The sequence below is a fragment of the Panthera pardus genome, unplaced genomic scaffold (genome assembly GCF_024362965.1).
Source record: "Panthera pardus isolate Hobbes unplaced genomic scaffold, ASM2436296v1 HiC_scaffold_24, whole genome shotgun sequence".
Lineage (NCBI taxonomy): Eukaryota > Metazoa > Chordata > Mammalia > Carnivora > Felidae > Panthera > Panthera pardus.
Window position 1 is genome coordinate 113,936,373 of NW_026526810.1, and position 16,656 is coordinate 113,953,028.

General features: G+C 53.5%; 1 protein-coding gene across 6 annotated transcripts in view; it reads left to right on the forward strand.

Moving 5' to 3' along the window:
• Positions 1-12,407, forward strand: part of TMEM63C (transmembrane protein 63C) — a 129,438-nt gene extending 117,031 nt beyond the window's left edge. For 5 of the 6 annotated variants that reach the window (XM_053889641.1, XM_053889642.1, XM_019427298.2 and 2 more), the window contains 6 exons: positions 1,941-2,103; positions 2,346-2,451; positions 2,857-3,024; positions 5,049-5,158; positions 6,522-6,590; positions 9,416-12,407. In XM_053889641.1, coding sequence (XP_053745616.1) covers positions 1,941-2,103; positions 2,346-2,451; positions 2,857-3,024; positions 5,049-5,158; positions 6,522-6,590; positions 9,416-9,619 — 820 coding nt within the window. In that variant the 3' untranslated portion in view covers positions 9,620-12,407. The remainder of the gene's footprint in view (positions 1-1,940; positions 2,104-2,345; positions 2,452-2,856; positions 3,025-5,048; positions 5,159-6,521; positions 6,591-9,415) is intronic. The other variant, XM_019427299.2, reaches the window with a different exon arrangement.
• Positions 12,408-16,656: the final 4,249 nt, after the last annotated feature.

The window sequence follows — 16,656 nt, forward strand, 5'->3', positions numbered from 1 at the left end:
GTGAGTACTAGACTGCATGCTACAGGTGTACTCCCAGCGTATATGCTGGGGCTTCCATGGGTCCATACTAGGGAGATATGTGTGTCCTTTATTTGCTCACATGGCTAGAGATGAATGCATACACAGGCTCTCATTAAGAGAGCCCGGGCCATGGACCTATTTGGCAATCTGGTAAAGCCCTGGGATCCCTTCTCTGAATGAAGTTTTGGAAATAATTGTAGCTTTACAGGAAATGGCCCCCACAATGTCCTGTGTACCCTTTATCCAGTTTCCCCCTCTGGTAACATTTTGCATAACCATAATACGGTATCACAGCCAGGAAACTGACATTGATGCAATCCACAGAGCTTATTCAGATTTTTCCAGTTTTACATAGTCTCTGAATAGATGCCTGTAGATGCACAGAATACCTGGATTACAAAGAAAACCAATTATACTGAAATGGGTGTTATCAAAATATTTTAAAAGTCAAATTTGTCATAAAATCTTTATGCACACATTTCCTAACAGGACAGTGGATTTTAAACACAAGCAAGCTGAAATTACATTTTATTGTTTTAGTTTTTGTTAATTTAACTTATTTATTTTGAGAGATGGGGAGAGAGAGAATCCCAAGCAGACTCTGCACTGTCAGCACAGAGCCCGACGCAGGGCTCGATCTCACGGAGTGTGAGAGACCATGACGAGAGCCAAAATCAAGAGTCGGATGCTTAACCGACTGAGCCACCCAGGCGCCCCCATATTTTATTATTTTAAAGGCATTAGTGTGATACCGTTAGCTAGCAGAAGAACATTAAGTTGGGGTGAGGTGATGGGATCTTTGACAAAGCAACATGTGGGTCAGGTTGGACATCCGGCCAATTTCGATTTTGTTTTGTGTTGTTTTCAGGTTAAAAATATTGAAAATCCCAATTTTCAAAGGTGTCATGTTGCAAATGACACGCAAGCTTTCACAGCCTGCTTTATAGGGCAAGGACCAGAATTCTGTAAGGTTTCTACAGTTAAACTATAATTGTGATAAGTTGGACTTTTTTTTTTTCCTGAGATGAGGAAAAAAGATGAGATTCATCTTCGGTGAGGTCAATATCTTCAATACAGTTTCTGTATGAGAGAGTAGCTCTATGGCTCAACTTTGAGGCCATCAAGAAAGAATAGTTTTTGAAGGAGTTCTGAAATATACCCAGGGAGCTCACAGATTTCTCTTTTCAAACAAGTGGACAGAATTGTGTAGATGGGGCGACTGGACAGCCACAGAGATGCCTGGGTCACCAACGTGACAACAGGCAACGTGGCCATTCATTCAGGTGGCTGAACGACTCCCAGCTGAAGCTGGCCAGCCGTGCCAAGTACGCAGCTGCAGACAGGAAAGTGTCGATCCCGTAAAGTTAGCATGTGTCATTCAGCAGCCTGTTTAATAACTACCCTTATTTTGAAGCGAGTGCAAATAGCATTGTCATGTATCACTAGCAACGGCAGCGTGATATGAAAATATCTGATGTCAACTACTGACAGAGTCACAGCCATAGCTGACGTTGCTGTGATTTGTTGCCCACGTTCTCTTAATGGGAAGAAATGCTACACTGCAGTTAGAGGTTAGTGAAAATAGAGACGTAATTCTTTTCACTCTTCAAGGTCACAGACCTCCAAATTTCTACTCATGGACTCTCCTGGGGTCTGTGGACCCAGGTCAACACCCCTGCTTTAGATTTTGATTTTGTTTTGCATGTATTTCCCGGTTGCATGTACTTCCCAACACATCCATACTTGTACACCAACCTCATCCCTGCTCAGAAGGCCCCACATTCACTTAAATTGGGCCCGGGGCACATGTGTACATGAAGCTTATAATCCCCATCCCCACCCCTACCCTCTACCTCTCTTCCGACATCCCTGCCCTTTCCCTCTCCCTCTGGCTTCTGTGCTGTCCTCCGCTCTCCCAGGTGTGTGTTCCTGCCAGACAATGGCGCCTTCTTCGTCAACTATGTGATCACGGCAGCTTTGCTTGGCACGGGCATGGAGCTGTTGCGCCTGGGGTCACTCTTCCTGTACAGCACCCGCCTCTTCTTCTCCAGGTCGGAGCCAGAGAGAGTCCACATCAGAAAGGTGGGGGCCGGGCCCTTCCCTGAGCACAGCCTTCAGAGTTTCCTTTGGGAGGGTGTCAGGAAAGGGGGCCTGCTGGAAGCATGAGGGACTCGAGGTGAGAGGCGAGGTGTCCTGGGGCTGCAAGGGAGCCTGCCCCCAGGCCCGAGCTGCCTTCTGGCTCCCACGGGATAGACAAGAAGCCACAGAAGCAGCCGAGCCGAGGGGACCGAGCCACCTCAGATAACCCCTGCCTTCTGCCCTAGAGCCACGCCATGGACTTCCAGTATGGGCGAGAGTACGCGTGGATGATGAACGTCTTCAGCGTGGTCGTAGCATACAGCATCACCTGCCCCATCATTGTCCCTTTTGGTGAGTCTTCCCTCGGACACCTCCAGGGCTGCCCACCCTCGTACTGGGCGGAGGAGCTGAGCCCCGCAAGGTCAGGCCACCTTCTGGAGCATGAAGAGACCTGGGACAGACTATCAGCAGAGCGAGGAGGGGCCTGGGCCAGATCAGGGGAGGTTGGGTAGCTGCAAATGTAGGATGTTTCTCGAGTGAATGACCCTTCGCCAGACTGGCAGAATAGGCTCTGGGGGCCCAAGGGAAGCTGATGGTCCCAGGGGTCGGCACCACAGAACTCCGACGCCCCGTCCTTGGCCCTCACTGCCCCGACAGACCTGAATCTGGCTTCCCAGGCCTGGGGAGCCTTGGGACAGCACAGGGCCCCAGCTGAGGAGTCACCACTGAATGTGCCTCGGTCTTCCTGCCCCGCAGGCCTGCTGTACCTGTGCATGAAGCACATCACGGACCGCTACAACATGTACTACTCCTACGCGCCCACCAAACTCAACGAGCAGATCCACATGGCTGCTGTCTACCAGGCCATTTTCGCGCCACTCCTGGGTCTGTTCTGGATGCTGTTCTTCTCCATTCTGAGATTAGGTAGGTACCAGGCCTGCCGGGCAGTCCTGCCTCCTCCTGCTCCCCACTGCTGCAGAAAGCCCTCAACAACACCTCTGCTCTGTTAAAGCAGAAAAGGCCCGGGAGGAGCAAGGCTTGCTCACGGATTACAGCCACCCAGGTGGCTTCTCTAGGCTTAAGGGGCTTGTACCAGAGTCCCAGCAGACCTTTGAGGCTAAGAGGAGGGCTGGGACTGACATGGACCAAATAGTATGCATTTGGGTTTATGACCACCGGAGCAAGAAACTTCACATTCCTTCATTATTCTTTTTTTTTTTTTTTAATGTTTATTTATTTTTGAGAGAGAGAGAGAGAGAGCGTGAGCAGGGGAGGGGCAGAGAGAGAGGGAGACACAGAATCTGAGGCAGGCTCCGGGCTTTGAGCCATCAGCACAGAGCCCGATGCAGGGCTTGAACTCACAAACCATGAGATCATGACCTGAGCTGAAGTCAGATGCTTAACTGATTGAGCCACCCAGGCACCACTCAGATTCGTTCATTCTAACTCAAGGCTGGCAGGATAAAATATTAGCTCTCAGGCTCAATTCCTGTGGCATCCCCACTGGGATCCTGGAAGATGCGTGGTCTTACAGATTGCCGAAAAGCTGCAGGAGGATTTGGGGTGTGCCCCAATGACCAGCTTTTCCCCTGCTCTTGGCTCCACAAAGCTGCTGTCCTGTCCCCTGAGGCGGGAAGATCACACTGACATCCCCATCCTCTCCACCACCAGACCATTTCCTGCCTTCTCCCTACACTGTCCTGTCCTCAGAGACACCGGACCTTAATCCTCTCAGTGGAGCAGAGAAGGCAAAGTCCGTATTTTCTTACTTCCTGTCAAGGTGGCAGCTGGAAACAGCTCTCAGGATACAGGACCCAAACGTTATAAAATGGAAATCACAGGTTCCTGATTTTGAGCTGATGGGTTGAGAAGGACATGTTTAACGGGCACTTGAGCGGATACTTATGGCAATTAAATTTGTGTGAATTATCCATTTGTTGTCCATTCCCAGTGTCTTATCCCCCAGCCTTTCCCCACCGCCCAGCGGACTTCAGTTTTTAAATAATTTTTCCCCTAACTGTAAAAGATTATATTATCAAAATTGGAATGACCCATAATCTCACCCAGGGCCTGACGTCTGCCGCTCTCAGACCTCATTCTCTGGGCATATTTTGGGGGAGAGGGCAGAACAGGAGGGAGTTTACTGGTTTAGTCTTACTTTGCAAAATTGTGATTTCTGTTTTATAACATTCTTTCATCACTCAGCATACTGTTCTGAACAATTTCCTGCGTTACTGCAATACTGTTGGAGCACGTGACTTTGAGCAGCTGCATTAAATTCTACCCGTTTCAGTCAGCTCTCCATTGTTGGATACCGAAGCTCTTTGCCACTTTTGCTGTTATAGAAACACGATGATAAGCATCACTACGTGTTAGCCTCTGACTGTAAAGACTGATTTTTAATCTTTACTTCTGTAGAAAACTGGTAAAAAAAAAAAAAAAAAAAAAAAAAAAAAAGTTACCAAATATCCCTAAGCAAAATGTCAGCGACTTAAATTCTGGATTGCTCTTCTGTGCTGTTAGCAGAGATAACTGAGCACGCCAGGAGCTCACAAAGACAGGCGTGGGTCAGAGGTTGTATTTGTGGGCAGTGGCATGAGCGAGTAACTCAGAGATACTGCCCAGGGACTGTGATGTGGGAGGTGAGCTGATGGGTCGAGAAGGACGTGTTTAATGGACACTTGAGTGGATACTTAAGGCAATTAAATTTTTTTCATGGAATCCATAAGATGCCAAATTCTAAACTGGTCAGATGGCACCGAGAGATGGTCTCATGGGTCAGGCTCATTGACTCCAGTTGCTAGGAGGAAAATTGGGGCAGGGGCCTCTCTGCCCCCATAGAGGTGCTGGGGTGGCCCCTAGTGACCCAGGACCTCGGCTGGCAGACTCCTGCCCACAGCTCCCGTCCTCAAGCACGGAGCCCCACGGCCTTGTCTTCTCCTTGGCAGGTTCGCTCCACAACATCACCTTCTTCTCCCTTTCCACGCTCATTATTTCCATGGTAGTTGCCTGCCTTAGCACTCTTCTGGGGAAGCTCCGGACGGTATCTTACTATGAGGTGAGTTGCCCTCGCTTTCCTCTCTTCATTCTCCCCGGCCCCTGGGGACACGGCTCTGGGCTGCTCCTGACCTGGGCACCCACAGCACCACGGAGACACAGGTCCTTGCCTTTCCGATGATGGGGTATGCAAGCTCAGCGTGCATGGGTGTGTGCCCGTGAGCCAGCCCCGGTGCCGGGCCCCCCCACACTCTGCAGAGTTTTAAAAGACAACCGTCCTCTCCTCCTCTCCCTTCTGCCGCCCCCTCCAAACAGCGGGCTGCTGGCACATCCCTCCTACAATGTGAGCCTGTCGAGCCACTGAGCTGTGAGTGACGCTCCAAGGATGGAGGCTTGAGAGAGGGAGGATGGGGGGAAGGGCAGGAGCGTGGGGCATGGAGAAGGACGATGAAGAGGGAAGGGGAATAGTCAGCACACTTTGAGGAGCCCCAGGCTGTTGAAGTTGAGGCCTGGCTCTCTGGGAGCCCGTGACTCCTTCGGCTCATTGCCAGTGGGGTCAGCCTCATCATTAGAGACGGGAGCCAATCCCTGCCCACTGAGCACCCTGCCAACAAGGGTCTGTGCCCAGAGTGGCGTGTCAGTACAGGTGTGCTAGAATGATTTCCAGGGACCAAAACATTTGTTATTTTTCATGGTTACCCGTTTTTCTATTGGCTCCCATTTTCTGTTCATAATAGTTAATTGTGTCCTTTTAAAATGAAGTTATATAAAGAGAAGAAAGTAAGTTGATTTAAAGTTCTGGTATCCTGCTGAGTTAGAGGAACAAGCCTCTTGGAAGAGGATCCTTTTGCCTATAGTGGCCTTATACCTGGGGGCCCTGAACTCAGACCCCCACCACCCTCTCTACCCGGCCTCCTCCAACCCCCGGCTCCAGTGCCATGCCAGTGAGGAACCAGAGTGGACGATGCCTCTGGCCCTGTCTTCCCGATACAACAATGCCATGTGATCTGGTTGCCCAGGTGTCCACTCTAGTGAAGGAAGGTGGCAGAGGACCTAGACTGTGATCTCAGACTGGTCTCAAGATTGAGGGGGAAACCCCAGGAGGAAAGAAGAGACTGTTGAAGCCAAGGCTTTTACTAGAGTCAAAGCAGGCTCATCTTTGAACCCCAATGCCAACTCTCCTTACTCCCCCCCCCCATTATGGTCCTTGGGAATGGAATATTCTGGAAGGGTCACCCAGCATCCCGGTCCTCTTTCTGTCCCCCTGGGCTTCAGCCCTACCAGCTGGGCCGTAGTTCATGGAAAACAGAAGATGAGTTGCGTTCCGGGGGAGCAAGAGGCCCAGGCACAGATTCGGGGAGGGAGCGGGCAGAGGGCAGACACCCCCACTGTGTGACCCTCCACATCTCTCCCCACTGCTGCAGCCCGAGGAGGAGATGGAGACTGTGTTTGACATGGAGCCAAGCAGCAGCACCTCCACACCCACCTCCCTTGTGAGTCAGTGCCTTCACCCCGGGGGACAGGTCAGGAGGGGGGTACCTGTAGGAGTGGGCTACTCCAGCAGCAGGGGCGGGGGCCGCTGGCATTTAGTACCCTCCCCGGGTGTTGGGGAGGAGATGGGGGGGGGGGACCCTGGGCGCCCTCCCCTGACACAGCAGGACTTGGCCCAGGTCAAACTGCTGCCATGGCCCTGGCTGAAGAGCTGGGAAGATAGAAGAAGCAAGACAAACCCTGAAAGGATCTCAGAGAGGAAGAGAAAGGTCAGGGTGAACCCAGCCACAGCGAGCTCAGTCGTGTAGACGCAGGGACGTGCTGGGGCTCGGCCTCAGGACCGAAGGCTGCCTCCAAGGGCACAGATGCCAGGCAGAGCTGCGCAGAGCTGCAGGGAGCTATTGGAGGCCCGCGCTGAATGGTAAGGCAGGGGTGGCGCCACACGAGTGAGCCCATCAGCCTGTGAAGAGATAAGGCCAACTCAGAATGCAGGGCTCTGGCTGGCTGGGCCTTGGCTCCCACGTCGTGGCTCAGCCTGGAGGGGCCTGAGCACTCACCCACGTCCCTGCCACAGGTGTAGATGTGGGGCCACCGATGCACGCACTGAGCTGGGTACCGGGTTGGCCCATGCCCCGATGCCAAGGTGCCTTGGAGGAGCACTGAAGAAGGGCACCAGCCAGCCTGGGCACTCAGGGAAGGCTTCCCGGAGGAGGGAACATCTAATCCAACTCCGGGAATGGGAGAAAGGGTTGCTAGGTGGAATAGGTTGTGGGGGAAGGGCATTTGAGGAAGAGGAGCAGCCTGTGCAAAGGCCCAGAAGAGAGAATCTGGAGCGTTTGAGCACCTGAAGAGTTTTGGGCCTGGTGGAAGTGTAGAGTGGGCGGCAGGACCCAGTGGGAGAGGAGACTCTTTAGTCGTGGCAGAGTTGGGGAAAAGTGCACAGACACAACAGTGGTGGACGTGCCCACCCCCCGTGCACAGAACTGCAGGTCTGTCTCACACTGGGAAAAACTCCTGCACAGAGGGGAACATTTCTTCTGGGAGGCGACGGGAAGTTGCTTCACATAGCATCTCCCCTCGGGGGTCCTCCCAAGATGAGCCCTCTGGAATATTGTTAGCAATCGGTTATTGAAGTCTTCTTAGGAACCTGACACTTCGCTGTTAACGCTCCTAATCTTTATGATACACCCACATAGTAGGTGTTTTAATCCTCATTTTATAAATGGGGAGACTGAGGCTCAAAAGATCATTTAATTTAGACACCAGGGCATTCCTGAGCAAGGAAGTCACAGAACAAAGTTTGAACCAGGTCAGTCGCACTCTAAAGCCTGGGCTTTAAAAAACATTACTGGAATTGATTTTTTTTTAATCTTTCATGATAATAAGCAAGTAGCATATGAACATTGCAGATAATTATGGGCAAAAAACAGATAAGCAAAAATAAGAAAATAAAAAGTTCATATTCCCACCACCCAGAGATGACTGCTGATAATTTAGCAAATATTCTTCTGAGTATATGTATAAATTTTGCTAAACTGAAATAATACTGTACATACTCTTTTCTAATCTGCATTTTTAGTTAACAAGCTCCATCTTTCCATATATATACATTTCTGTGTCTTCCAAGACCCAGTCCATATTCAAGTTGTCCAAAGTATTCCAGAAATATCTTTTACAACATGTCCAAATCAAGATCCAATCCGATCTCTGTGCTAGATTAATCTGGTGCCTGTGCACGTCTCTAGTATTTTAGCCCAGGCTCTTTCTTGTGACTTGTCAGAGACTCCAAGCTGGTTGTCCTGCAGAATATCCCACCTTCTGGATATTTCTGGGTATTTCTTCCTGATGTCTTATAACGGGTTTTACTGTCTCCTGTATTTCCCGAAAACTAATTAGATCCAAAGGCTGGACAGATTCAAATTCAGCCTTAGGGGCTAAAACACATTCTAGGTGGTGCCGTGCACCACACCGGGAGACGCGTAACATCCCATTTATTCCCACTTATGACACTGGTTACTCCCAGGTTAGGAGGATCACAGCTGGCCTCTTCCATTGTTCAGTTACCATCTTACCCCTTATGACCAAAAGGTTTACAGGGGGTTTGCTTTGGCATTATACAAGTATCTAGATTCTTTCTACGGAACAATCCATCAGGGCGCTTTGGTTTCACTGAAATGAATACACAGGAAAGGTTTAATTCTGTCCCATAATTACCTGTTTTCAAAATAAGGAGTTGGTTTAAAAGCCACTTCGAAGGATGACAAACAGCTCTGTCCCTAGTACTTCCTGTTTTTCTATTCTGCCCTCCTGTGCATTTCTGGGACCATTCCTGGGTTTCACAGACACAGTTTGTAAGACCTCAGATAGCAATCTGTTCCAAATCCTGATTCCCGGGCCAGCCGGTGATCCGCGCCACGGCGGGTATGGACATGCCTCGTAAGCTGTATTGGAAAGTGCGCTAGCCCGGGCATGGGGTCTCTTCAGACCCCAGCAGAGGGGAGCCTCGCATCCTCTCTCTCCGGGGTCAGCCTGACCTGGAACCAACAATGAATGGGGCTGCACTGGAGGAGCAGTGGGCTGGGAGCTAGGAGGCCGCACTAACTCACCCTCCGAGTTATAATTGCTCATTAAATGGTTAAGGGCCCCTCAGCAGGTGGGGATGGCCAGGCCCCGGGCTGCTGGGGTAGAAGAAAGGATCCGTGGCTCGTGGCTCTGGCTCGTGGGTCCAGAGAGGCAGAAGCTCTGGGGGTAGGGCTTGAGGGCAATGGCGTGCTCAGGGCGTGGCCCCAGATGTGACCTTAGCTCTTTCTCCCCTCTCTGTCCCAAGCAGCTGTACGTGGCTACTGTGCTGCAGGAGCCGGAGATGAACCTGTCCCCTGCCTCCTCCCCTGCTCGGCATACCTACGGCACCATGAACAGACAGCCTGAGGAGGGAGAAGAGGAGAGCAGTGTGAGGGGCTTTGCGAGGGAGCTGGGTTCCGCTCAGTTTCAGGACGGGCTGGAACTGGAGGGCCAGAGCCAGTACCACTGACCAGGACCGGAGGCCTCCACCTGGCGACTCCAGCGGGAGCAGCAGCCAGGGGAGGGCCCGGCGAGTAGGGGGGAGGCAGGAGGGCCACCCGGACCTCCCCACTACCTCCCGCAGACTCTGGGAAGGCCCCAACAAGACACCTGCGCCCTGGGTGTTGGCCACATGGAGACCCAAACCTGCTGACCAGCTAGAATGGAAGGTGCTGGGCAGTGCAGAGGGCAGTGCCGAGGGCCCCCGGGATGGGATGGAGGATACAGGCAGCGCCACGTCTTGGGAACAGCCGCCAAAGCCCTGGGCACAGAGACTACAGGCTAAGGGACCTTGCTGGGGTCGAAATGGAGAAGGTATGCATAAGGGAGGAGGCAGAAGGAAACCCACCGAAGACTCTTCAGGGTCCTCTCCACGCTTTCACCAGCTGCCCTGCCAAGGAGCTTCCACCGCTGCTCCCACGCCATCCCCCACCCCTACTCCAGTCCCTCCCCTGCGGTCTGAGGAAGCCCAGGTATTTGTGCTAAGCCTCATCAACATCCCCAGCGTGGGGATCTGTAAAGAGAAGTTTCTGCATGCACCTGGGGCATACGGCAGCTGAGACCATAGACCTGAGGGGAGGCAGTGGAGACCTGTCCTATTCCTCTGTCCCTCGGCAGACATCCCCAGGAGCAGCAGGGTGGAGACCCTTATCCTTTCTATTCTCACAAGGGCAGCTGGGACACAATCACTCGGGGCTCATTAAACGGGACCTGTGTGCATTTTGATGAAGGCAACCTTGGCTGGTTACTATAAGGTGGGAGGGGCAGAGGCAGAATTCATGGAGAGGGGTGCTGTCCCAAGATACTGGGTTATGGGAAACCAGATACAGCTTCCCCAACCCCCAGGCCTAATGAGAGGACCCTCAAGGTCAAGGATGTGGCCACTGAGAGCTGCTCCTGCCTCATACCAAACTGAGTGCCTGAGCCCCCAGCATAACCAAGGTAGGCAGCAGCTTGGGGTGAGAAGTCCATGCTTCAAACGGAAGGCGACGGCCATCCCCTGGCCTCTGAGTAGGACCCTTCCTCTCTTGGGGCCACCTGCATGCTGGACTGAAGACCACTCAAATGGCCTCCAATATGGTCCTGGCCCAGACACTGCCCATACCCTGCTGGGGATGGGGTGGGAGTGGGGCTGTGTCCTCCATAGAGAAGCCCTTATCTGGTGGAGGCCTCCTTCCCAGAGCTGCCACCACCCGAGACCTGGAGGAACCAAATCCTGAGTAGGAACAATGCTGGTGACACCCTTTGCCACAGTCAGGGGTACAGACCTCTGCCTCTGGGGACAGGCCCCCATCAGGACCACCAGGCAGTGCAGCATGTTAGGATACAGACAGGGGCCAGCTGAGGCCTCAGGGACCAAAAGGAGCTAAGGTGAGAGGGGTCTATGTGGTCCAGAACTCTCCTGAGTTCCCTTCTGCAAAGATCTGGGTCCATGTGGCCAACCTGCCAAAAGGAGGCCCCAAGCTCGCCTCCCCCGGGCATTTCCCACCACCTCCCAGGCACACGGGCGGCCCTGAACTCAGACCACCTGGGTCTTGTCCCTCTTCCACCTGTGCCCACATCTCAGCTGTAGAAGCTCCAGGCTTCACCAGAGGAGAAATAGCGCTCAAGAGACAAACATTGCCATACCCCCGGGGCTTGGCCCAGACTTGGCATGAAGGATCTTTCCAGAGAGCTTGGGTCAGCCGGGGAGTCGGCAGTCTCTCCCACTCCTTGTCCGGCTAGGAATAAGGAGGAAATTATACCCAGCCAGTCCCTCCTGAACCCAGGCCCCTCAGGGTCCCCTCCTAGCATTTCACCAGCCAACAAGGAAAAGGGGCCTTTCCCAACAGGGAGATCTGCCCATGCCATGGGAGGTGGCCAGCTCCAGGCCCTCTGGTCCCCAGAAGGTGTATTTGGTGTGCGTGTGGCTTTCTTGCCAGAAGCTGGCCTGCAGGCTCACGTTCACCGGGCACTGCTTGCTGGGCGCCTGCCCCCCAACCCTGCAGCCCCTGCTGGGTTATTCCTGCCGCTTCTGCCACTGTCCCTCTTCTGTCTTCCCCCTGCCCACCTGGCAGTGTATGGATGCTGCATATGGAAGGGTCCCAGCAGATTACATGGCAGCATGGCTGGGGGTTTCCCCCTCTGCATTTGGGCCAAGTGCAGCTGGTTCTGAGAGAAGGTGGTGCAAATGTTGGGGAAGTTCCAGAATCCATTCACGTCTCGACACTTCCTGGAGACCCAGGGCAACTGGCCAGCACCCTCGGCCCCACCCTGACACACACACAGCCGCTCAGCCTCCACAGTCACTGTGAGGGTGGGATGGGCGTGCTCTGGCTCCTTAGGGCCTACGTATCACATCCAGGCCCTCTCCAGGCACCTCCCCTCTGGCCTGCCCTCTCGGCCCACCCTTGGCCTCCACCCATCACTATCTCACCCCACCCCACAGCCCACTTCCCAGCTGCCCTTCTCCATCCTTCCACCCAAGCACCACCTCTCAGACTTGATTCTTTCTGGAGGGGGCTGCCTCCGAGGGAACCCAGGATTGCCTAGAGCCTCTAAGAAATGCCCCACTGGGCCTAGAGTAGCTCCATGCCTGCCTGCCTCTTCCTCAGATGCTTCTGGAAGCAAAGTGCCTATCAGCAGCATTGCATCCTCTGGGGACCCCGGTGCGCGGTGTGGACTTCCCTTGGCCACCACCACTAAAGGAATGTGCCAGAATGCCGAAACTTCTCGTTATTAATGCTATGATTGTGCCTTGAATAAACAAGTTCTCCCAACCTCTGCTGGCCTGTACCTCTGCATTGGACCGGCCCAGCAGGGTGTCCCCCGTCCTGAAAGAGCTGGAGATGCTAAGGGATGAACCTCCCTATGGCTACCAGGCTGGAGCACCGTACCTTCATGGCTTTAGCCCCTGAAGCCTTCCCAGGCCCCTGTCCTCACAGGGAAGGCCTGGCAAGTGCCTCCTGGTCTGCTGGAGAGACAGGAAGTGGCTCTGCCTCACTCATTCTGCTGTGAGTGCTCTCAGAGCCCCCTGGGCAGTAGCAGAGAACTTCCTGGTCCTCGAGCTACCATGCAGCTGTTGGAATAGGCTTCTCCTGGGCAGCAGAAGCCCCAGGGTGAGTGCTGGGCCCCTCAGTGGGTCGCTGGCCGGACTTGCTGCTGGGCTTGAAAAGATGAAGATTTCAGGAGGAGGCCACCAGAAAAAGTGGCAGACAAGGCTCAGGCCCGCGCTGGTCTCAGCCCGCAGCACAAGGGCAGGGGGAAGTGGAGGAGAGGCTGGCCTCGGGGAGGTATGTGCGGCTGCCAGGTCAGGCCCGAACAGGATTAGAAACACCCTGTAGCAAAGGCTACTTATGCTTGCTATGTTGGACCCGCAGTAAGTTGGGGAAAACGTCCCTGCTCTGGGGAGTGTGTCCTGGCCTGGGAGACCAAAGTTCTGGCCTTCCTCCAGCCGTGACCCTAGGCTGGTCACACCACCAGAAAATAGGGGTAGGGGACAATACTCTGCCCTATTAGTGAGTAGAGCAGATTCAGCAGACCGAGTGGGGCTGCAGGGGGAGGCTTCCTCCCTCACTGCTCCCTGTGAATACACAGGACAATCTCAGGCTGCTCCCCAGCCCCCATCACTAGACCCTCTCCTCAAGCTTTCATAGTCCATTGACAGGCATGGGTTCGAAGTGCCCCACTGGCATGAGCCTGGGCATAGGGCCAGGGCCCACTCCCTTGACCCCTCTCACCCCAAAGCAATTCTTTTCCAAGTCAAGTCAGATGAGAGCCGCAAGGGCTGCTTCAGAGGAGAGAGAAACATGAAGGCCATAGTGGCTGGGTGGCAGGGGCTGTGCCCTGAGGCCTGGAGACAGGGGTGGGCTGATGGCTGATGGAGGACCAGGGGCCTTTTCCTAGGATCCTCAAAGCCCTGCCACAACAGCTGCCCCTCAGGGTCTCCTCCCAGGGGCCAGCAGCCTCCAGGGTCCCCCAGATCACAGGCCCTGGGCCATCCCTTGGTTCAGCAGACCTTTCAGGGGACTTTGCTCAGGGAGAGACAAAGACACAGATAGGCAAGCTACAGACGGCGGGTCCTAGCCCCAAGCATGTCAATTCCCCCACAATGGAATTGGTCAGTCTTCTCTCAGCAGGCCAGGAGCACTGGAGGCCCAGGAGGTCCATATAGCTGGGCTGGAGTGGGACTGGGGCACAGGCCAAGAGGGAGGCCAGGTGCCAGGGAGGCCCAGGATCCCAGTCTGACAGGACTCTGCCCAACAGGGCACTGGAGCACCTGACTGTCAGCTACACTCTGTGGGGCTGGGGAGGAAGCAGAAGAGCACTGGGCTCCAAGAGGCTGTGCCCGGAGGCCAAACCTTGGGGTGGTTTCAGGCACCTCCAGGGCTGGCTCCCCACCACCTAATCCCGTCATGCTGGGGGTAGCTCAGTTCTGTCCCGAGAACACTCCAAGCTGTCCAGAGCCAGGTTTCTAAGTCCACTCTGGGGCAGGCCCTGGGGGCGGTGGTGTGGCGGGGATGGAGGAGCCTGGCTTATGGGAAGGCAGTGCACAGTTTTCTCAATAGAGCTGTTTCCTAAACATCGGATGGCCCCTGGGCCTTGACAACCCATAGCTGCCCAGCATATCTCCAGCCTCAAATGCTGGGGTTCTCTATCTTAGCTGCAAATGAGAGTCTCCTGGGAGATTTTAAACAATCCCAGTGTCCAGGTCCCATCCCTAAACAAATCTGGAATGGGGCCCAGGCACCCCTATTTTACAAAAGCTCACCAGGGGACTCTAGTGTCGAGGAGGGTTGAGTGGGCAAGGCTCTTGTGGGTGGGGAAAATAATCACAGCCTATCACCCCTGGAGCAAGGGAAACTGGTCTCAGCACCTCACACTGTCTCTAGCCTTGGGGAGGAAGTAGGGGGCCCCCAACCTGTACATAAGTACAAAACCACAGGCTGAGAGGCCGCTCCTCCCCTCACACTGCCTCCGGGGAGCTCAAATATCAGGCAACAGGTAGGTAATCAACAGGCCCAATGTTTGCCTTCTGTCTTATAAGCCATTAATACCCAGTGCCCACACAACTTCCATTATAATCATCTTACTTTGTAATTGTTGTTTGGGCTGGAGAGACACACATGGGGCCTCAAGGGTCCCTTCCGGCTACCCTGTCCCCTTCACCAAGGGTCTGAAGAATCACCTCTTCTCTCTCCTCTAAACACAGAGCCCAAAGTCTTCCCGTTTTGTTTGCAATAGATTATAAGTGCTATAAACCAATGTATATGGTGGGTGTCAGGTAGGGGCAAGGGCTTTGAGGAAAACACAAAGCTGGAGGAGGGGAGTGACTGTAGATGGGAAGGATCTGGAACGAGCTTTTCTGGGGATGAGGCATGTGGGGGCTGCATGAAGGGGGTGCTGGGCCGATCTGGCCCGGGAACAAATACAGGGCCCTGGGGCAGCGGGGGTGGGGGTGGGGGGTCAGGGCACACAGCAGAGTGAGGCCATATCTGAGAGGGCAGCAGGACCCTGGGCTTTATCCCCATGATGTGGAGGCTACTGGAAGTTTCCAAGCTGGGGGTGGGGATGGGGAGGGAGATGTGATCACCTAAGGTTCTGAAGCAATCACTGCAGCCTCTGGGTGAGAACAAGGTGGAGGTGAAAACCTGTTGGGGCTCTGTTGGAAGCATCCAGGAGATGTGGCATGGTAGCTCCAACAAGAATGAGGCGGGGAGCGAGGAGAGAGATGGAGAAGTTCGGAACAGGTCTGAGGATTCACGGATGGATTAGATGTGGTGTCTGAGAGAAAGCAAGGAAGTGAGGACGGCTCCCAGTTCTTCTGCCTGAACAGCTGGGTAAACTGGTTTACCAAGGCAGAGGATGCTGGAAGGTGCAGGGAAAATACCAGGCTCTACTTTGGTTGTGTTACGTTTGAAATGCCTAGTAGGGACATTGGGCAAGGGTCTGGATACCGGGGTCTGGAGTGGGGGGCATTAGGCTGGAGATGCAACCCAGAGTCATCAGCATCTAGGTGTTTAAAGCATGGGACTGGCTGAAACCTGGGCAGGAGCTAAGGGGAGGTCCGAGGGAGATGAGAGGGGGTCCACAGGGAGAATGAAGAATGAGAAAGGAGGAAAACTAGGAAACCCTGGCATCCGGAATCCAAGGAAAGGAAGGGATTCAGAAAGTAAGCAGGGAGCCGCAGCACTAACCACACTTGACAGTGAATACAGGGCAGAGGGGAGTGAGTTCAAAGACGCCCTGAGGAGGCATCAGCCAAGTCAGAATGCTGGAAATGCCACTGGACAAGTGAACTGGTTTCTCCCACACATCAAAGGCGTGGGGGGAAGGGAGAGGGGAGGGAAAGTTTAAGAGACACAACCAGATGCAATGTGTGGCCCTTGACTGAATAAACCACCTGCAGAAAGACATCAGGGAAATCTGAACGCAGACCGGGCATTAGGCAATGTTGAGGAGACACTGCTCATCTCTATAGGTATGCTGATGGCGAGGATGAAAGCGGAAAGGGAATCAGCTAGATGTCCCTATGGAAGACTTTACAATGGCATGAAGTCTTAGATTTGCTTTAAAACTTTCCAGCAGAGGGCGCCTGGGTGGCGTAGTCAGTTGAGCCACTGACCCTTGATTTTGGCTTTGGTCACGATCCCCGGGTCATGGGATTGAGCCGCCTCGGGTTCCCCCGCTGAGTGTGGAGCCTGCTTAAGATTCTCTCTCCATCTGCTCCTCTCCCCAACTCGTGCGCTCTCTCGCTCTCTCTCTCTAAAGTTTTTTTTTTATTATTATTTAAAAAAACTTTCCAGGAGAATAAAAGAGGTGGGGGAGATCTTGAGCTGCTCACACGGATGCTGGCTGAGGTACACAGAGATTCACTAGGCTCAGGTTTTTGTGCGTGTTATATTTTTCCATAATAAAAAATTAAAAAAAAATTTTTTTTTTGGTGTTTATTTTTGAGAGAGAGAGACAGAGTGTGAGCAGGGGAGGGGCAGAGAGAGAGGGAGACAGAGAATCTGAAGCAGCTCCAGG